The sequence below is a fragment of the Camellia sinensis genome, chromosome 8 (assembly GCF_055761805.1).
Source record: "Camellia sinensis isolate YWXY chromosome 8, ASM5576180v1, whole genome shotgun sequence".
Taxonomy (NCBI): domain Eukaryota; kingdom Viridiplantae; phylum Streptophyta; class Magnoliopsida; order Ericales; family Theaceae; genus Camellia; species Camellia sinensis.
This window is the reverse complement of record NC_138968.1, coordinates 194,623,943-194,646,195: the sequence shown is the minus strand read 5'-3', so window position 1 is coordinate 194,646,195 and position 22,253 is coordinate 194,623,943. Positions and strand designations below refer to the sequence as shown.

General features: G+C 38.9%; 2 protein-coding genes and 1 long non-coding RNA gene across 3 annotated transcripts in view; all 3 read right to left on the bottom strand.

The window, feature by feature from the left end:
* The window catches only part of LOC114290095 (heavy metal-associated isoprenylated plant protein 47), a 125,645-nt gene extending 107,891 nt beyond the window's left edge, over positions 1-17,754 (bottom strand). The window contains exon 1 of the mRNA XM_082884519.1: positions 17,739-17,754. The gene's annotated coding sequence lies outside the window, so the exon portion shown is untranslated. The remainder of the gene's footprint in view (positions 1-17,738) is intronic.
* Positions 6-2,665, bottom strand: LOC145797420 (uncharacterized). Its single transcript, XM_082884518.1, has 4 exons — positions 1,624-2,665; positions 937-1,530; positions 756-854; positions 6-547 (listed from the first exon to the last, which is right to left on the bottom strand). The coding sequence occupies exons 1-4, from the start codon at positions 1,723-1,725 to the stop codon at positions 143-145; spliced, it is 1,200 nt and encodes a 399-aa protein (XP_082740644.1). The 5' UTR covers positions 1,726-2,665; the 3' UTR covers positions 6-142.
* A 3,804-nt stretch (positions 17,755-21,558) lies between the features above and the next one.
* LOC145797419 (uncharacterized) lies at positions 21,559-22,126 on the bottom strand. The gene is made up of 2 exons (XR_014338956.1): positions 22,044-22,126; positions 21,559-21,916 (listed from the first exon to the last, which is right to left on the bottom strand). It is a non-coding gene; the product is annotated as an uncharacterized LOC145797419 (long non-coding RNA).
* Positions 22,127-22,253: the final 127 nt, after the last annotated feature.

The window sequence follows — 22,253 nt, the reverse complement described above, 5'->3', positions numbered from 1 at the left end:
ACACCTTTTCAAAAGCTATTTCATTTCATCATGCTTTACAACAAACAAAGGTACAAGTTTTACAAAAAATAAAACTGCCTAACAATGTGCAAAGTGCTACAAACTACTAGCAAAAAGAAAAATAAAGCAGGAAATAGCAACATCAAAGTCCTCGGGAGCGGGAACGAGAAGCACGCCTCATCCTCTTCTGTGGGACAATCTCCACACCATCATCTGAGTCAGAGCTGTCATCCTCAGGATTCCCCTCAGCCTCGCCTCTATTCCCCGAGCCAAAACCAGAGCCCCCCTCCTCAGCAGATGTCTCTGACTGACGGTCGGTAGCCTCCTCCTCCTCCTCAGCATCCTCCTCCTCCTCATCAGGCTCCACCTCCACAACGTGAGCCCTGCGTCTGCGGACAGGCCCCCCTCGAGCTCCTCGAAAAGGCCTAGATGGCCCGGCTCCTCGGGAAGGCCGAGATGGCCCCGCCCCCTGAAAAGGCCCAGATGGCCCAGCTCCCCAATGAGGCCCGGCTGGCCTGGTCTGCGGCTGACCGGACCATGAGGGCATCTGAAAACAAAGAGTTCAATTCAAATACATCAGTCCAAATATATACATCAGATGCAGATACAAGCAAAGGATACGTAAAGTGGGTGCATGTTAATACAGTGTACAAGTGGGGTGTGTGTCAGATGTGCTCTACACAAATAGTCTATCGATGCAGTAGAAATCAGCATGTCATCAGAAGTATGATAAATGCCAGAAAACTGAAGGGTACCTGAATGCCCGCGACAGACAACTGTGCCTCCCTACGCAGGACCATGCCCTCGAGTGTGGCCACCAGTCCAACCACCTCCTCCATGTACCCTCGCGATGGCTGCAAAAATGAGCTCATAATCATCAGTGAACAGAAGAGTGTCTAAACATCTGAATGATGAATGAAAAGAAGTGGAGCATACCGGCGGTGAGTCCGGATCAATGGCGTATCGATCACTGGGCATCGGAGGCTCTAGTGGAATCGGAGTCGGAGAGCTAGCCCCATACTGCCACGCCATCAACTCAGTAGGCATATCTGGCCATCCGGGATGAGGATGAACCGACGGAGCCGGAGGAACCGGTCTACTCCCACCTCTAGATGTACCGGCCCTGCTAGTAGAAGGGGCGTCTGCAGCCCGAGCCCGAGCCTGGTCCGAGGATGACATACCGGCAGGCCTCATCATCGGGATATGAGCTCCCGTCAATGGAGGCATCAAATATATGTGACGGTAAGTGGCGTAGTCCCCCTCCTCAATGTATAGTAAAGCATCACTGCCCAGCATGGCGCCGACTACCTCTGAGTAAGAGAGCCTGTCAGCAGTCCGCATACTGGCTGGGGGTACTGCGGGAATATCCTGAGAAAGATACCCCCATACCTGGCGCAGAAAGCGCTCCCCCAGGAACCATACCCTGCCAACCGGCCCTTTGAGCAGGACCCTATACTGGGAAATGCCCGACGCTCCGGTATACTGAAGTCGGAGGCCGTCACCCAGGGACACCCAGGGCTGCCATGTAATCTGCGGATGATAAATGCATAAACCAATCAAAAATCGAGAATATACAGAGCAAATCAAAGATGAGAATGAAAGGAATTGAAAGTTTTGAGGTACCTCTGAATGTCGCACAGTGTCAAAGTACTGTCGCAGGCGAATGAGGGTCTCTCGAGGCCTCGGCCGGTGTGGGCCCTCGAACACCAATGAATATGGGGTCATGGGAATCCCTACCACCTCCAGCTCTGGGGCTAATGATGAGAAGTATACATAGACCCATAGCTGAGAAAAACAGTGCAGAATGCAAGAACGAAATGCTGAGAGCAAAATACAGACTGTAAAAGTGCGCTGGGTGTGCAATGTACAAGTAATGAAAAGCAGAAATGTAAATCAAAGGGGACAGAAAAGTACCTCCTAGGCTCTCCAGTAGCCGCCAAGTAAGTCGCCCCGCCCGCGGGAGGTCGCGCTCATATAAAAGTAAAGGGTAGCCAGGCCGGCGCCACCCCAGTCATATCGATGGACCTGTGATAGGTCGACTAGAGCGCTCAGCAGGTATAGCCCAACGGTGTTCCCTCTATCCGCGAACAGGGTAGTCCCGAAGAGGAACATCAGGAAACCACGGGCATACTGCTCCGTCTCCTTGGGAGTCTCAGGCACCATCTCCGCCCGCCGGAAATGGGAAGAGAACCAAGTGTATCGGACTCTCCCTGAAACCCTATCAACAGGCGGGCGAGCCCCCAACAGATACATCCAGGCGGCCTCCCACTCGCCCATATCCTCATCGTAGGGGATGGACCAACCTCCGACGTCTAAGCCCGTCAATACAGCGAAGTCAAAAGGGGTCATGGTCATATCCCCGGTAGTAGAGAAATGAAAGGAATTGGTGGTGTCCCACCATCTCTCTACCAGGGCCGCCATCAGTGTCCTCCTGGCAGGACAACGTGACAACCCGACGCAGAAGGGCCCGAATCCTGCCAAATCTACCAAATCTCGGACGGCCTCCGAGAGCTCAGCATACCAGTCCCGTGCGATGGTGGAACCATACCCCCGCACACTGCGGGAACCAACCTGCATTCAGAATGAATACATGTGTCAATAATGAAACGAAATGGGCTGTGTGCCGATGAAATGAAATGGGCCGTGTGCCAATGAGATGAAATGGGCTGTGTGCCAATGAAATGAAATGGGCTGTGTGCCAATGAAGTGAAATAAGCTACATGCAAAATCTATCTGGGCTGCTTGTTCAGAAAATTTGAAGTTTGGACTGCGTGTTCGACTTTTAGTTAAATTGTGGGCTGCGTGTTCACTATCTATCTGGGCTGCGTGTTCAGAAAATTTGAAATTTGGGCTGCGTGTTCAACTTTCAATTAAATTGTGGGCTGCGTGTTCACTATCTATCTGGGCTGCGTGTTCAGAAAATTTGAAGCTTGGGCTGCGTGTTCAACTTTCAGTTAAATTGTGGGCTGCGTGTTCACTATCTATCTGGGCTGCGTGTTCAGAAAATTTGAAATTTGGGCTGCGTGTTCAACTTTCAGTTAAATTGTGGGCTGCGTGTTCACTATCTATCTGGGCTGCGTGTTCAGAAAATTTGAAATTTGGGCTGCGTGTTCGACTTTCAGTTAAATTGTGGGCTGCGTGTTCACTATCTATCTGGGCTGCGTGTTCAGAAAATTTGAAATTTGGGCTGCGTGTTCAACTTTCAGTTAAATTCTGGGCTGCGTGTTCAGAAAATTTGAAGTTTGGGCTGCGTGTTCAACTTTCAGTTAAATTGTGGGCTGCGTGTTCACTATCTACCTAGGCTGCGTGTTCAACTTTCAGTTAAATTGTGGGCTGCGTGTTCACTATCTATCTGGGTTGCGTGTTCAGAAAATTTGAAATTTGGGCTGCGTGTTCAACTTTCAGTTAAATTGTGGGCTGCGTGTTCACTATCTATCTGGGCTGCGTGTTCAACTTTCAATTAAATTGTGGGTTGTGTGTTCACTATCTAATCTGGGCTGCGTGTTCAGAAAATTCAAAATGTGGGCTGTGTGTCCACTTTCGAATTCGAGCTGTGTGTTCGACAAATCAGTGTTTGAACCGTGTGTTCGCCTCTTAACTAATGTGTACAGTGCGTTCACAATTAATTGGTGAGCCAAGTGTTCAAAAAATTCAAGTGTTGAAACTACATGTTCAAGATGTAAGCAAAGTACTATGTCATAAGCTAAACTGCATGTTCAAGCATGACAGAGGTGCGAAATGTAAAATACGGAAGATGAGGTAAATACCTCTCGGGCCTCGTGAGAGAGATGCTGCTCCGGCTCTCTGAGAAGCAGATCCCCGGGTGCTCGCTCGTCAAAATTGGTAAAGTGACGGAAGACAGCACGAGGGAGGACGTGTGCTGGCGGACGGTACCTCCCGGGAATGAAAGGTCAGGTCCTCGGGGGTAGAGTCATGGGATCGAAATCATCTCCGGCACCTGGAAAACCTCCGCCGTGGGGAGAATTGCCCGCCATTTTCAAAGAATCTGTAAAAGGGAGCAGAAATGAGCAAAATGGGCCAAAATTGGAAAAAGTCAACAAAAGTCAACCCTCGGGAAATGAAAAGTCAACAAAAGTCAACTCCCGAGAAAATATTCCAAATATCGAGACAAACTTACCTCAAGTGGCGAAAATGCAAAAAGAAGTTCCGAAGCCGGAATTTAATCGCTTCAAAGTGCTTGAAACTGAGTGTTTTTGCGAAAACAATTTGCACGGGGCGTTGGAAAACGCGCGTGAAACTCAGATCTGGAGAGGAAAGTGTTGTAAAAGGCAAGAAAGGAAGGGGGCCTCGGCTGCCTTTTATAGGCTCAAGGTCTTAGTTGAAGAAGCATGCAAAAAGGGAGTGAAAAAGACCAAAATACCCCCGGATAAAGCACATGGCCGGCCGGCCCCTATTTCTAGCCGGCCAGCTATCTGCTTTTTGCAGAAATGGCCGGCCAGCCTTTAGCTTTATTGGAAACTGGTTGGCCACCTCCCCTTGGGAAGATAAACGGCCGGCCATGTCCCCCACATGCCCACCTAGCTCTCTGCAAATTTTGAGGAAGATCGGAGTTCCCGGGACCTGAAAAAGTTCAAGAAAAGTACACTTCCGGTCGCGAAATCGCTCCGTCGGGACTTCAGCTTCAAGTTCTGACATATGTCTCATCATCATTCATCGAAATCAAAGTGTATCCTTTTTGAATGAGTTATAACCTTTCAGGGAAGCGGATCGGAGGCCGTAATTGGGTTGCCTTCGCCGAAACACGCATTTCCGTACTCGTTGTTTCATGACAAGTGAACACCCTGATTCATGCTCGTTTCGCGCTATCATGCACATAACTTGCATTCTCATGAGCATACTTGCCTTGTCATGTACATTTCTTGATATTGGCATACCTCCATGTTTGAGCATGCATTGTCACGCATGTTCCATTCTTGCATTGCGATGCATTCACTCACCGGCACTGCGTGTGTCGAACTTTCGAAATCACATTAAATACATGTTGTCAGCATATTATATTTGTTGCAATTTCTCTCTTTTACAGGCACGATATTGTATGTACGGTTCAATTGAGGCTGGTGCAACCAGACGAATCGCGCAGGTATCGTATCTTCTCCGTGTGAGACGTGGCGGGGATTGAATGATCCTCCGCATTCTTAACTGCATGAAATGTAGTTGTTGCTTTGCATTCTCGCTTAAAACTGTTGCATCTATTTGCGAATACTTGCTTCATTACAGCTTGCTGCATTTGCACGATCATTGGGTTACCTTCGGCTTCTTGCATATCATTTGCATTTTGCCCCCTGCCTACGAGCATGCCTGCGGGCACATCTCTGTTTATCTTGTATGTTTGTCTAAGTCTTCGGCCTTGTCAAAAATGGGTCGTCTCTGGGCTTTAACATTCACTTCCGTCACTTGTGACTTCCGAGTTCTGTCAAAGAGGGGCAACTGTAGACACCCCATTTTTGACCGACCTTAAGACTCAGACATCACCGATTGAGTGCTTGGTGATGTTGCATAATGTGCTCGTTCAAAAGTTTCAGAGTCGCGGCCGTGAGCCCTGCCTCCGGACTTCCGAACCTTCTTCTGTGCCTTGTCTCGGTTTGCGAACCAGACTCGGTTTTCTCTATTTCTTTTCCTGAGGGGAGGGAGAGGTCCCGTAGACCATCTCTCAATGTCTGTAGGCTACATTTGGTGGCCGTAGGTCATTTTGCCCATTTCGGAGTCCGGTTCCTGATTTTCGGGACCGTTGGCCGTGTGCCTCGGTTCGGGACCGCTTAACCATCTCCTTTTGCTCCGGTTTTGGCATACATCTTATTTAATCCCTTTTGAGGGACACTGGGGTCTGAGAAACCCACTTCGTGGCCGAACACCACTTTCGGTGTTTAACAGCCCATTTTCGGGACCCCGAACTACGTGTTTTGGTCCCCGAGCATTCGTTTTGCAACGGTTTTCGTTCATTTTTGGCAGGTACCTCTGTTTTATCACCGGGGAGGTCACTGAAGGGTGGGAGGCCAGCAATTGTTGCAGCAACCAGTTATACATCCTCCGACGCCCTCCGGCGCCCGTTTTTCGTACTTCCGGGCTAATGTTGAACACCTTGGGCCCATTTTCTCGAACTTTGAACCACATATTTGTGATGTACACACATGAGAGGACCCTAAAAGTTCATGGCCGGCCAGTAATTCAACTTGACCCTTTTGACCCCCTCCTTCCGGGCTAATGTTGAACCCCTTGGACCTTTTTTCTTGAACTTTGAACCACATATTTGTGATGTACACACATGAGAGGACCCTAAAAGTTCATGGCCGGCTAGTAATTCAACTTGACCCTTTTGAACCCCTCTTTCCGGGCCAATGTTGAACCCCTTGGACCCACTTTCTTGGAATTTTAACCACATGATTGTGTTATACACACATAGGAGAACACCACCAGTTGGTGGCCGGCCAGAAAATCTCATTGAACCTTTTGACCCCTAGCCGGCCGGCTAGGGGGTGTGGCCGGCCGGCCACCTGCAACAAAAGTACCAGGCCGGCCTGCTTCCTTGCACTGTACACTTTACAGCTGTGGAGCTGTTTCCCCCGGACAAGATCTTTATCTGGGGGATATTTCGTGGGGGAATATTGCTCTCCTTTTCCCCCACCTTTACACCCCTTCTTTGGCCTATATAGCAAGCAAGCCTTGTAGTATTTTGGGGTTAGAAAAACTCTCCTTCAAGCCTCCATACACAACTCCATCTTCATCCTTCTCAATTGTTTGAAAAATCCTAAGTCCCTAACCATCATTCCTTCTACACCACCAAGCTCTACCACCACCACCTCATTTCCAGCAACAAGGAAGGTTTCTCAAAGGCTAAAGAAGCTGCAAATTCATCCAAGAAGCAACAAAAGTTTGAGTCTTCAAGGGTAAGTAATACTTTTACCCTTTTGACCCTTTTTCTTGATCTATTTCTAAGCCCCACTTGCTTTTTGTTTCAAGCTCCGGCCCTAACTGAAAAGGGCCCTCTTTTGAGCTCATCTTCACTTTTCATTAAGGGCTCAACCCTGTTTGAGCCCTCCATGATACACTTGCTTCATTGACCCTCTTGTATGTCATAGTTTTGCATGCTATTTTTGACCCATGAGCAATCTGTTTTCGAGCATGTTGTAAACTGATATTAGGCTTATTTTGAGCCCCTCTTCAACATTGAAGAAGGGCTCAACACCATTTGGGACTTCCATGTTGTACCTACCTTTATACTCCTCTTTTCTTCCCCATTCTTGCATGCAATGGCAGCCTATCATACTTTTGTTTTTGGCCATTTTACAGTTCTGAAAAAGTCCTTATTTTGGTCCATTCTCCATTTTTAATTTAGGTCCTTTCATGGTTTGAGACCTCCATAGGTCACTTCATGTTATATCCCTCTTTTATTCCCCATTCTTGCATGTTTAGTTAGCCTACCATGCTTTTGTTTTTGGCCATTTTACAGTTCTGGAAAAGTGCTTATTTTGGTCCATTCTACATGTTTTGTTAAGGGTCTTTGGCTGTTTGGTGATTATTTTGTATACCTCATGTTATAGCCACTTTTGAGCCTTATTTTGCATCACATTTTTAGCATGTTTGTATACTGATTTTGAGGCTGCCATAAACTGTAAATATTCATATTTTTGGTCCCTCTTCAGTGTTGTAGAAGGAAAGTTTTCATTTTGGGTTTTGCTTATATCACTTGCTTCATTACCCCTCTTTTGGCCCCTATTCTTGCATGCCATTTTTGCCATACCTATGCTTGCTGTTTGGCCATGTTTATAACTGTGAAAGTGCCTTTTTTGGGACTGTCTAGCTTCTGTCTTTGCATTGCATGTCCATATTGTGCATGTTTGGCATAGCTATAGGCCATTTCGGGTGCCTAATGTTGCATTTCGGGACAATCCCTTGCATTTGGTATCATTTCGCTTCATTTCGGGACTGTTTTCCCCCATATTTTGTTGCTGAAATTCTGTTAGAATGATTGCCATTAATTTCATATCATTTCATCATTTTTTGCCATCGCCTCGGTTTGCGTGCCCATGTGCACGCATTTCGAGGCACCTCATTTTTATCTACCGGCATCCTATGTGGGTGTGGCTGAGGCTCACTCATGTTGGTATAAGCCCATATCATGTTTTCATGTCATTTCATTGCATTCCGCCATCGCCTCGGTTTGCGTGCCCGTGTGCACGCATTTCGAGGCACCTCATTTTTATCTACCGGCATCCTATGTGGGTGTGGCTGAGGCTCACTCATGTTGGTATAAGCCCATATCACGTTTTCATATCATTTCATCACATTTTGCCATCGCCTCGGTTTGTGTGCCCGTGTGCACGCATTTCGAGGCACCTCATTTTTATCTACCGGCATCCTATGTGGGTGTGGCTGAGGCTCACTCATGTTGGTATAAGCCCATATCATGTTTTCATGTCATTTCATTGCATTCCGTCATCGCCTCAGTTTGCGTGCCCGTGTGCACGCATTTCGAGGCACCTCATTTTTATCTACCGGCATCCTATGTGGGTGTGGCTGAGGCTCACTCATGTTGGTATAAGCCTATATCATGTTTTCATATCATTTCATCACATTTTACCATCGCCTCGGTTTGCGTGCCCGTGTGCACGCATTTCGAGGCACCTCATTTTTATCTACCGGCATCCTATGTGAGTGTGGCTGAGGCTCACTCATGTTAGTATGAGCCCATATCATGTTTCCATGTCATTTGCATTGCGTATGCCATTGCCTCGGTTTGCGTGCCCGTGTGCACGCATTTCGAGGCACTGCATTTTCATCAACCGGCTTCTTATGTGAGTGTGGCTGAGGTTCCCTCATGTTAGTATAAGTCCATGTTATGTTTTCCATGCCATTTTAGTCATTTTCATTGCATTTAACATTGCCTCGGTTTGCGTGCCTGTGTGCACGCATTTCAAGGCATCTCATTTTCATTATATTTACCATTACCTCGGTTTGCGTGCCTGTGTGCACGCATTTCAAGGCATCTCATTTTCATTGCATTTACCATTGCCTCGGTTTGCGTGCCCGTGTGCACGCATTTCAAGCATCTCATTTTCATTGCATTTACCATTGCCTCGGTTTGCGTGCCCGTGTGCACGCATTTCAAGGCATCTCATTTTCATTGCATTTACCATTGCCTCGGTTTGCGTACCTGTGTGCACGCATTTCAAGGCATCTCATTTTCATTACATTTACCATTGTCTCGGTTTGCGTGCCCGTGTGCACGCATTTTAAGGTATCTCATTTTCATTGCATTTACCATTGTCTCGGTTTGCGTACCCGTGTGCACGCATTTCAAGGCATCTCATTTTCATTGCATTCATGTATCATCTCGGTTTGCGTGCCCGTGTGCACGCATTTCGAGGCATCTGGGTTTGCGTGCCTGTGTGCATACATTTCGAGGCATTTTATTTCCATAGCATTGTATATGTTAGAATTGTATCTTAGTTGCATTTCATGCATTTCATGCATATTGCGTCATGTCCGGAATAAAAGTTAGCCCGGGCACGGGAAACGAGGTGCATTTCGTACTCCGAGTGACGGAATGTGTCTCAATTCCCCAGTCACCGACACTCCGGATTATCCATGATGGAGTTAGGTTTTAGCTGTAGTTTCATGTGCATTCATCCTATATTGAGTTGTGCATTTCGACTCCTCGGCCATCATGCCTCGGTATGCGTGATTGGTGGCACGAGGATCGAGACATGCATATATCTGTGCAAATACATTGCTATGCCCCTTTTCTGCTCTCTGTTGCAGCAAAATCAGGAATCAGCAACTTTTTGGGGCTTGGCACGCATTTCAAGAACAGGTGTAAACAGAGGCTAATTGGGGCATTCCGGTGGATTTCTGCGCAAGACAATCCGGACATGCATCATCCATCAGAAGTAAGGCAGTCCCTGGCCTGCACGCCAGTTTTATTTGCTTTCTTAGTTAATTCTTTAATCAATTAGAATTTTGTAATATTTTGGACTGTAATATTCTTTTATTCGGGACTGTAATATTTGGATTGTATTATTTATTCGGACCCTCTGCGCGAAGGCATAACTGTAATAAGTGTGCGTGTGTGTGTTGTATGTCTTCCAACCCCACGTCTTTCTCCCTTTTATTTATCCGCTTATGATGGTTAGATTAGGGCATATTTAAATTAGCATACAGTATGACAGCATGTTTGCATTCATTCATCTGTATTGCATGCACCGGGCTCGGCGCATCATACTAACTGCATTGTACTTTCAATTTCAAAGTTGAATACATGATAGTTGTAACATTTCATATGCCATCTTAGAATAGCCGAGCCTGCTATAATTGCATTTTGCATGTGTTGCATTAGGCATTTCTGTATAGTTAGGATCATGCATGATTTCTAATGAATTCTTATTTTGGCTTGGAGTACTCGGTAAGCTTTATGCTTTAGCATCCTTGCATGCGTGTGAGTGACTGCCATGAATAGCATGCTTACCATGAGGCTATATGCTTATCTGATATAACTGCCTGAATGCCCGTGGGTGAAGGTTGGGTTACTTAAATTGGAATAAATCATCAAATGTTTTAAAGCCTACCTGCGGGTAGCAAACCACTTTCAAAAAAACAAACATGAAATGTTTTGTTCCAATTCAGGCGACCCAGTCTATACTTGTATGCTGTGAGCATCACATAGTAACCTAGGCTAATAACCGGAATAAGAACTCACAATATTTTCAAAAATTGATATCATGGTTAGTAGAGGCCGGTCTATGACCGGGCGAGCGGGGGTGCTCACGAAGTGACCTTCCCCAATCGTACCCAAGTTCCCGAGCCGAGGCAACTTTGGTGATGACGGACACGTGGCCTTTTGGCACCGAGTCAGGGTTTCCTAAATTTCCCAAAATAAAATATTTAGGTGGCGACTCTGTATCTGGCAAAGCAGTCCATGTTTGGCACTACTTTTTCAAAAATCAGTTTCTCAAAATGATTTGCCGGATTTGGACTCTTTGGTTCAGATTAGGAACCGTGACATTCGAGAGTCCGAGCTGTAGTGACCCCAAATGAACAGAACGGGAGCTAACCCTCCCGGGACGTTCGGGGGACGTCTACAGTATGCTTCTTGCAGAAGCCTTGAAAGCCTTTTGATTTTAACCCTAGGGTTTCAGCCATTGGCATCCTTTTTGTACATCAGTGGGGTCTATGTAATTAGCTATTGGAAGACTGGAACTACCAATTAATATCAGTTCATCTATTGTGATACACTTTGAGATCTTTCCGAAAAATTAATAAAATCACAAAAGAACAAAAAAAAAAATTATAAAACAAAATTAATTTGAATAATGAAGGGGACAAATGTAAATTTTCATGCATTAGTAATTTTGCATACAAAAATTCAGTTCATATAATGTTCAAGATTCAATGGAATATTTATTGCTCCAATTCTCAACAACCAAACAGAGAAAAGAACCCCACGTTGACTATTTGCTTCATTTTCTCGGCAAAAAAAACAAAAAAAACCTTTATGCAATTTTTTGGGAAAAAAATAGAAAATTAGAGTGATTAGAGGAGTACCTGAGAGGGAGGAGAGAGTCGAGTTCGTACTAGATCTCATTATCAAGACAAAAAATCATTCCCCTTTTCCCCTTCCCCTCCCCTCACCTCTCCCCAGCAACCCCTTTGGTAACCATCCTCCAAGACCAAGCTCAGCAATCTCCTCGCCTATCCTTTACTCTGACGATCCAACTACCCCTTCCCAGCCCCTCTGCTATCGCAGAACCATGAGAGAGAGAGAGAGAGAGAGAGGGGGGAGGGGGGAATCCGAACATACCTAGATCAAAGCAAAGAGAAAAGAATAAGAAAACCCTTCTCTTTCAAATCGTTGATCGTTGCCGGCGCCGAACCAGTCTTGCTGCCGAAGAGATAGCACCGTTCTAGGTCGAAGTCTCACCGTTGCCCAACTAGTCTCCCTTTCTAACCCTTTCTCTTCTCCCTCTCTTATTTGCTGAATAGCAACAGAATTTTTTTAAAAAAAATATTTTTGGTGATTGGTGCTACAACATTTTATTTTGGCGCCTATTTTTTTTGGATCATATCATTTAACGACATAAATTGTGTGTCGTGAAAAATGAAATATGTTTAACGGCTGGCATATGTGGGCCGTGTATAGTTTATGTATTAACGACATGGTATATGCACGTCATAAATTTTTTTATTATTTACGGCTAACATTGCAAGCCGTAAAAAAATTATCATTATTAGCATTCACGGCCTACGCAATAGACATACCGTGGTTGGGAAATTATTTACAATATGCAAAAAAAAAATAAGTCGTAAAAGTGAGAAATCACGGCTTACATTTACTGTATGTCGTTAATGTGGAGCTGTAAAAACTCAGTTTTGTTGTGGTGAACGGTCACATACCCAGAAAATTGCTGGTAACTGAGTTGGGGTTGGCCAGGTAGTTAATGAATTTTGTCTGATGCAGAGAGAGAAGATGAAGAAGAAGACTCTACTACTTCCATGGAAAGGGTAATTAGTTGTAATAGAGATGGGGTATCGATCTGCAATCTATGTGGATCACTCACAGATTTGTGTGGATTGACTCAGATCTCGACCTACGGTTGTCAGACCTACGCTGGAACATGGCTGACGCAGCCTTATCTCACAGCATCGGCTAGGGTTTTACGATCAGAACTCTCTGTGTGTATGCGTGTGTGTGTGTGTGTGTGTAAGAGAGAGAGAGAGAGAGAGAGAGAGAGAGAGAGAGAGAGATGAAATAGAAGAAGTAGGGAGAGACGATGGTTCTATGGCAAAGTAGGCGAGGAGGAGGCGCGTCGCTGGAGGGAAGGAGAGGTGGTGGTTCTGTTCTGCGTATTTTAAAGAGGGAGAGGAATGGGTTTAAAGAGAGATGAGGTTTGGTTGTGAAGGAGAATCTGTGTGAGAGAGTGAACAATCTGTTTTTGTTTAAACAGAGAACATGCGGGCGTTGTTTCCCTCTAAAATTTTCACACCTTTGGCGACTAAAAATAAATTTGGTCGCCAATTAATTTTTTAAATCATTTGAAATGACTTCCTCAAAATATTTTAGTTTTTTGGCAACAAAAATATTTTTTAGTCGTTGAAAATAAATTTTTTGCCACCAAACTTTTGGTTGCCACAGATAAAATTTAAATTTTTGTTTTTCATTCGGCGACTAAATAATTTTAGTAGCCAAAACTAAATGTACAGCAACTAAAACATATTTTAGTTGCTGAAAATAATTTTTTGGCGACCAAATTTTCGGTTGCCAAAGATAAAATGTAATTTTTTATTTTTCATTCAGCGACTAAATAATTTTGGTAGCCAAAACTAACTGTACAACGACTAAAACATATTTTAGTAGCTGAAAATAAATTTTTGGCAACCAAACTTTTGGTCGCCAAAGATAAAAAGTAAATTTTTGTTTTTGATTCGGCGACTAAATAATTTTAGTTGCCAAAACTATCTATACAGTGACTAAAATATTTTTTAGTTGCTAAAAATAAATATTTTACAACCAAACTTGTTTCGAGGGGTGTGGTAGAGAGAAGGTTGAGACAGATCAGGAATCGAGACGATGACTCAAATCTGATTCAGATCTCGACGATCTTTCGGATTCGACGGAGGCACTAGTGGGGGAGAAGGAGGATGAGCCTAGCTGGTGCGGTGGGTGTTTAGGAGAGAGAGAGAGAGAGAGAGGCACCGGCAGTGAGATGGGGGTGAAGAAGAATCTGTGTGAGAGAGAGAACAATCTGATTTGTTTAAACAGATAACAGGCGGGGACAATTGGTTTCCCTCTAAAATTTTCACACCTTTGGCGACAAAAGTAGTTTTTGGTCGGCAAATGTTAATAATTGGTGACTAAAATTTTGTTGTAGCCAAAGCTTAATTAACAACGACTAAAATATTAGTCGCCAAAGGTATTAATTTGGCGACTAACTTTTTTTTTGGTCAGAAAAAATAAATATACGACGACTAATTTTTTTTTGGTCGTTGAAAATAAAATTTTGGTCGCCAAAGATAAAAAATAATTTTTTATTTTTCATTCGGCGACTAAATAGTTTTAGTAGTCGAAACTCAATATACGGCGACTACAATATTTTGTCGCTGAAAATAAGTTTTTGGCGACCAAAATTTTGGTCACCTAGGATAAAAAAATAATTTTTTATTTTCCATTCGGCGACTAAATAGTTTTAGTAGCCAAAACTCAATATACGGCGACTGAAATATTTTTAGTCGCTAAAAATAAGTTTTTTGGCGAAAATTTTGGTCGCCAAAAGATAAAAAATAATTTTTTATTTTCCATTCGGCTACTACATTGTTTTAGTAGCCAAAACTCAATATACGGTGATTAAAATATTTTTTGTCGCTAAAAATAAGTTTTTGGCGACCAAACTTTTGGTCGCCAATTCCACAACCAACTTATTTTTGATATTCCGCGACCAACTTATTTTTTGGTCACCAAAACCATACCACTTTCTACAACCAACTCATTTTTTGGTCACCAAAATATGACCTTCTGCGACCAACTCATATTTGGTCGCCAAAAGGTAACTTTTAGCTACCAACTTTTATTTTGGTCGCGGAAAGTGGTTGCTAAAAGTGCAGATTCTTGTAGTGTTTAGTGAAATGGCAGTACTAGGCCTCGACAAATCAGGACTCGAATGCTTCGAATTTTTTTGTTTTGTTTTGGTAAGGATGATTATGTAAGGGTATGCTAAAAATTAGACATTTCGTATCAATTCAACCTGTATTTTTTTTTTTTTTTTGAAACAGCCAAAGAGAAAATTTATTGATAAAGATCAAGCAAAGACATTGACAATTATCAATAAAAGACAAAGAGCAGAGGCTAACATCACCCACAGTTGGTAAGACACCAACCCAAGGGAAAGCAGAATACAGTTCTACTCCCCAAACACCATACCAACAGCCCAGGACAGAACCAGATCAGCGGCAAAGAACAAAACCAGATCAACAGCAAGCTCCACGCCACTAACTCAACCTGTATGATTTGATAAAGTGAGTGAGTTGGATTGGACTGGCTGAGTGGTAAAATTGACTAATCAGTTAGGCAGTTGGTTAAAATTTATTAATTCCATATTATTTTGTATGAGTCTCTACTATATTTTTATTTCAAATCAGGAAAACTCGAAAGAAATTGAAATTGCTATGGTATTGTGTATGCATAAAAAAATATTTTTGGTTGGCTGATTTTTTTCTGCAAAACAATACCCAAAAAAAAAAAAAAAAAACATAACCACCTTCCAAAAAATAAATAAATAAAAAAACTAACTAAAAAAATTATAAAAAAAAATATTTAATTTTTTGGCAAACTCCTACATATAACTATCCACCCTTCAAAAAAAAAAAAAAAAATCAAACCAACACAGCCCAACAAATAAATAAAGAACAACCAAACCAGCACAACCCAACAAATAGAAAAGAAAACAAAAAAAAAAAAAACAATTGGGGGCATTCGAGCCTCGATTTGTCGAGGCGCAAGCGTTAGTCTTAGTGGAAAGTCCAATTCCGTTTTTTATTTTAACTTGTCAAACACAAACTCAACCTAAATAGCTACAACTATTACTCTGATGATACTGTTATTGTAGCATGAATTTATAAGAGTTGAGTGTTTGAACTTATGGTGATATAGTGGCCTCTTTGAAATCAGAACTCAATGATCATTTATTATTAAAATCTATCAACTGAATATCTTTTCAAATTAATAAAATGCCTCAGTTTTTAGATTTCAAAACAATCATACATCCCCCAATCTTATTTCTTTAGGCAAACTATCGCATGTTGATGTATGTAGCACAACTTCTAATATATATATATATATAGATAGATAGATAGATAGATAGATGGATAGATAGATAGATCACGCTTGAAAAACCTTGCTAAAATTGAATTTAGTTAAAAAGATCAAAACTTACAACCATTACAATTTGGTACAACATGAGAAGAAGAACCAGAATGCATATATTACAACTAGTGATGAATTTGTATCAATCTCACAAAAGATCAGATGAGATCACAAGATGGTGCAAGGATGTGTGCATGGCTCATAAACTGGCTGGTAAAAAGTAGTATAGAACGGTGGCGGTGGATTAGGGTAGTTATGAATATATGGATTATTTCCTTCCTGCAGGCTTTCTAGTTTTGCATGTTTGCACACCTTCCTCCTGATTGAGTCGGTTAACTTAACCGCATCAATCCCATATCCCATAATCTCTACTTGATCTCCCCCTATTTTTGCCACCGAATTCACACCTGTTCATATCATCATAACAAATCCTACGTCAATCCATGGCTTCTTCATGCATGAATTTTGATTTTCTGTTCCCGTATCCCAAAACATGAATATTTACAAAAAAAAAAAAAAAAAATTAAAACAGAGAATCTCGTAAAATATAATAAGCCTCACAAGTTTTGTATAATTATATTAAACTTCTTTATAGTTTTAATTCACATAACATTTAACCTCCTATTTTCATCCATATTGACTAATCATATGGATCAAAAAATTATATTGTCACATGTGTTTTTTATTTTTTTTTATTGAAATGCATACCATGTCTTGTTTATCTTTATATTTTCCCACCATCTGCATTAATTTTTATTCATTTTTAGACTAAAGTTTAATATTATAATGCTAAAATTATGAGACTTGTTATATTTTGTTTAAACTTAGGGTAAGTCCATGTAACTTACCCATATATATATAGGCAAATTATATTCATGGCCCCTGTAATTTACTCCTCTTATTAATTTAGTCCATTTAGTTTCAATTATATTAAAATTTTCTTTTAATTTTTCAATGATATTAATTTAGTCTAATTGATAACTTCAACTAAGAAATTGAATAGCAATTAAGGGTAAAATAGTCAATTCAAAATGAAATTGGATCTTTAGAAATTGAGAAGAGTGAGTCGAATATTTTCTTTCCTTTGATTTTAGTCTAATTTCTGATGAGCGTTATCAATTAGATTAAATTGATGCAACGTGAAAATTTTAAAAATAAAATTGATACAATTAAAGTTGCAATGATTAAATTAACATAAAAAGTAAATTACATGGACTATAAATGTAATTTGCCTAAGATATATATATATATATATATGTATATTTTGTATAAATTTGATTAGAATGAAAATTTTGTAAAAAAATAGAAATTTTAATTGTAAGTAACTTCTTGTATAACAAATTTAAACTTTCATATATTTTTCTGTGTTTTTTTTTGCAAGAAACTAGAAGTTTTAATGCAATGTTATCATGAATTGTATAAAAAAATCAACTTTCTTATAACTTCCACCATTTTCATACTAAACAAATTCAAAAATAAATATATTTTTTTTCATTTCCCTCACTTTTCATTATTTTTGTCCTAACCAAACTTAGCCCAAGGTTTAAATTTGCAATTAAAGAGTGAAAATGGAGTATAAATGAATATGAGGTATACCTTGAGTCTTAGCAGCAATCCGCATGGCTTTTGTTCTATGTTTCTCGCTGTTCAGTTGCATGTTTATAACAATCCTTTGCTGCAAAGATTAAATCAACCAACATTTCAGTACTAACTGATATTATATATATACTTATATATAAATGCAAGCATATTATTATTAGCTAGCTCAAGAAAACATGATAAGTAGTGGGGGAGAGAAGTCTACCCTCATCATGATCGGGAGTATTTCAAGATATATAGCAAGTTTTCTTTTTGTTGGATTTTCTTTTCTTTTCTTTGAAGCTATGTTGGGGGTAGATAGAGTAAGGAAAACAATTAATCTCCTTAATCTCCTTATATATAAGAGAGTGTTCGGGGAAAAGAAAAGAAAAGCAAAGCAAGTGTAAAACAACTGTGCTGAGGTTTCCGACGAAATTCGTGGCTACGCAGTTATATAATTACATTAGGTGAGGTATTGGCCAATAAAATTATTTTACTGGTCTTTATGTCCACTTTAATCTATTATAAAGAAAAACAAAAAGAAAGAGACTCGGCTCATGTAGTCAGTATTGCAAACATTTTCAATGATTACGTCAATATATCGTTAAAATTGAAAAAACGATTACATCATTGTTAACTTTTTAGGATCAGTTTGTTTAGAATGAAATAAATGAAAAGTGAAAGAAAGAGATTAAAAAAAAAAAAAAAAACTTTTATGAATTTGTTTAGTTTGAAAGTGGTGAAAAATAGAAGAAATTAATTTTCTTGTCTAACTCATATTAGCATTGTAACTCATTTTTAATTTCTTGTAAAAAGAAAAAAAAAAACACTACAAAAATTGAATGTCTGAGTTATCTATAATTGAACTTTTGTATTTTTTTATTTGTTTCTTACAAAATTTTCATCTTAATAAAATATTTATAAGAAAATATATTTTCTTTCTCTTTCACTTTCATTTTCACTTTCACTTTCTACTAAATTTTCTTTCTAATCAAACTGAGGGAACCTTCTTTTTACATGAGGTAAGAGGTGATAAAAAGAGAGCAACGAAATATTTTAAAATCGATATCAATTGTATTCTTAATAAATTTATTTTGTGAATTTAAATTTAAATTTTTTAATTTGTTTCAATTTAAACTATTTATCTATTTTTATTAAGTAAAACTGATAAAAATAATATTTTAATTATTAAAATCAATTAAAAAATGCCATTTTAGACATTTTTCATACACCTACATTAAGTATAGTGATTAACTTACATTTTTTTTGTGCTAATTTTATTTAATGAAAATAGATAAATAATTGAGATTAAAAATAAATCAACATATTAGAATTGGAATTGACGAAATAAAAACTCAAAACTTATTTTGTCAAAAGGCTCAAATCTTAGATTTTTTTTTTATTTTTTTTTGTGATTTGTCTAATAATTTTAAAAAATTAAAAAATATTTTTTTAATTTTTAATTTTATCAAACTAGTTCTTGATGTTCTAAAAACTCAATCAATTCTCTTTAATTCGACAATTTTCCAGTAGTCTCTTTAGAATAATGTTATATGTATCAATTGATATATCAATTAATATACTAATAGATTATGGATATAATTTTATAAGTTTTATATATTTATAATTTATATAATGGATGAAGTTAATAATAATGTTATAATATATGTTAATATACTAATTGGTTTATGATCTCTTTAACTTTCAATGCATTTAAATTTCCAGAAAAAAATGCTTTCTAATTGGTCCCCATAATCATATGCCATAAATTTTGAACAAAAATAATTAAGACCCTCAATTTTGAAGATTCCTATTACCTCCAAAATAATTTTGACTATTCATGTATTTTTTTTTAATCTCTTTCCTATGAATAATCTAAATCATTTTAGGAGATATGAAAATTCCTAAAATTGAAAGTCTCAATCATGGTTGAATTTCCAAAGTCCTATGGAATTCTCCTACGTTGAAATCCGCGTGGCTTTTGATCTATGATGCTTATAACAATCTTTTGCTGCGGAAAATTAAGGGTTGGTTTGACATCTTTAAAATTAAAAAGTTATTATTTTATTTAAATTATATTATTTCTTTATCATATTATTTTAAATTTAATTTATATTTTATAAAAAGTTAAAAAAATACACTTATCTAAATCACCCCTAAATCAACAAACTTGTCATGCCAGAGTACTCAACCTATATATGCATCATGCATGCATGTTATTGGTGTTGGTTCAAGAAACAATTGTGGTAGAGACGCCACACATGCATGACTTCCACAACTCTCACTTTCATCATAACTACTCATAATGTAAGACTTATACATACATAAATGTATCTCACACACGTATTTTTAGACTATTCATGTATTTTTTTTTTTAATCTCTTTCATATGAATAATCTAAATCATTTTAGGAGATATGAAAATTCTTAAAATTGAAAGTCTCAATCATGGTTGAATTTCCAAAGTCCTATGGAATTCTCCTACGTTGAAATCCGCGTGGCTTTTGATCTATGATGCTTATAACAATCTTTTGCTACGAAAGATTAAGGGTTGATTTGGCATCTTTAAAATTAAAAATTTATTATTTTATTTAAATTATATTATTTCTTTATCATATTACTTTAAACTCAACTTAATTTTATAAAAAGTTAAAAAAGTAAACTTATCTAAATCACCCCTAAATCAACAAACTTGTAATGCGAGAGTACTCAACCTATATATGCATCATGCATGCATGTTATTGGTGTTGGTTCAAGAAACAATTGTGGTAGAGATCCCATACATACATGACTCCCACAACTCCCATTTTCATTACAACTACTCATAATGTGAGGTTTATACATACATAAATGTACCTCACACACGTATCAAAGGCCAAAATTAAATTAAGAGTTATGAAACCCAAAAATAAAGATCCTAAACATTTCTGCTCAAGAAAACAATGATCAATAGTGGTTGAGAAAAGTCTACCTTCATCATGATTAAGTTGATGTAATGTATTTTTTTATTTATGATTTATTATAAATATGATATTAGTGTTTGATACAACTAAGTATTCACAGTTATTTGTGCACAATTATAAAAAGTCAAAAGTCAATTGTTTAATTTATTTTAAGTTATATTATTCTTTATAAAAAAAAATTAATTTTTAATCATCTTCTCAAATAATCTTTCAATATCTCAATTGGGCCGAACACTGATTTCTAGAGTCCTATATTTATCACATGATAAATAATGTAAATAAATGCTTGATAACTTTTTTTAAAAAAATTAGAAAATAGAATAATGGGGTGATCTAATGTAAAATGAACTAAATATGATTGCTACAATTCTCTGAATTTTTTTAGTGAATATAATTTTTATTTTTAAGATAAATTTCATTTTACATTTTTTATTTTTTATATTTAATCTCATTTTATTTCTAAACATTTTAATTACAAAAATGCTAGAGGCCACAAACATTCTACCAAAAGTTTTACCAAATGTCTCACATGGGTGTGGGACCCACATGGGACCCACATTGTGTAGGTCCCACACCCATTTGAGACATTTGGTAAAACTTTTTGTAGAATATTTGAAGTCTCTAACATTACTCTTTTAATTATCCTAGTCAACTACTCCAACATCGAATCAAGTTCCAATCGAACTCATTTAACAACCTTTCAAAAACTAATAACACTGCAAGAAATTCAGCTTTTAGTGGCGTTTAAAAAACGCCGCTAAAAGTGTTAAAAACGCCGCCAATTCTTTTTGTGACGCTTAGCACCAAACGCCGAGGACGCGGCCGTCGCTATAGCTTTATGGCGTTTTAAAAACGTCATGATATTAGTATAGGCGGCGTTCAAATGTCCTCCTAAACACAACGTGACGTCACTGACGATATTTAGCGACGTTTTTAAAAAAACGCCGTTATATCTTTTTAAAACAAATATGACTGTTAGTATTTATGGTTTAAGAGGCGTTTGTAGAAACGCCGTCATATCCTTTTTTTTTTTTTTTTTTTTTGGGAAATTGTACTAATTTTATCCAAATTATTTGAGAGCAAAATAGTTTGAAACACATAAAATGAATAAACGTAAAAGGTATGTCCACAATATAATATCCAAATGTGTTAAAGAGAGGGAGGTCTGGAATTGATGGGGAAAAGAAATATATTCCACTAAAATTGATTAGGTAAAAGAGAGTCTAATATGCTTGAAAAAAATGTGAAAAATACAAAATGGAAATAGATGGATGCAAGAATATCTACTAAACAAGCGGTGGTAATAGGACGAGTCACTCAATCTTTCATGAACAAGGTGAACCCCAAAGTCAACAGCATCGGCGAGCGATCAATTGTGTAACCATTCCAATTCAAATTCCTCTTATTTGGCGTGTGTTATAAGACTTGCAGTTGGGGCATTTCTGAGCTACTATGTGAAACTACACTTCTGATTTGGTTCCACAGTCATTACAGAGGATCCGGACCTGTAACACCAAATTCACATTAGTAAATCTCCTCCTGCAAAATATCCAATGAATTTTGAGAGAGAGAGAGAGAGAGACTGCAAAATATCCAATGAATTTTGAGAGAGAGTGAGAGAGAGAGATTGACCATCTTGTTTTGGTAAGGTTTGGGCATGGGTGTAGCCGCAATCTCCATGTCAAATTTCTCCCATACCTTCGACATATCACAAACTGACTTGGAGCAGATAGGACATGCATACCCATTCAATAACCAAGTAAATTAATACATACAAAAAAATATATATATTTCTCAAAACCATTTACCCGAGAATTACAAAAAAATATATTTCTCAAAACC

Coding starts and splice junctions, on each gene's coding strand:
- LOC145797420 (XM_082884518.1), bottom strand. CDS start 1,725: ATGACCCCATATTCATTGGTGTTCGAGGGCCCACACCGGCCGAGGCCT. Junction 1,531..1,623: donor ACACTGTGCGACATTCAGAG/GTACCTCAAAAC, acceptor TATCATCCGCAG/ATTACATGGCAGCCCTGGGT. Junction 548..755: donor TGTCTGTCGCGGGCATTCAG/GTACCCTTCAGT, acceptor CTTTGTTTTCAG/ATGCCCTCATGGTCCGGTCA.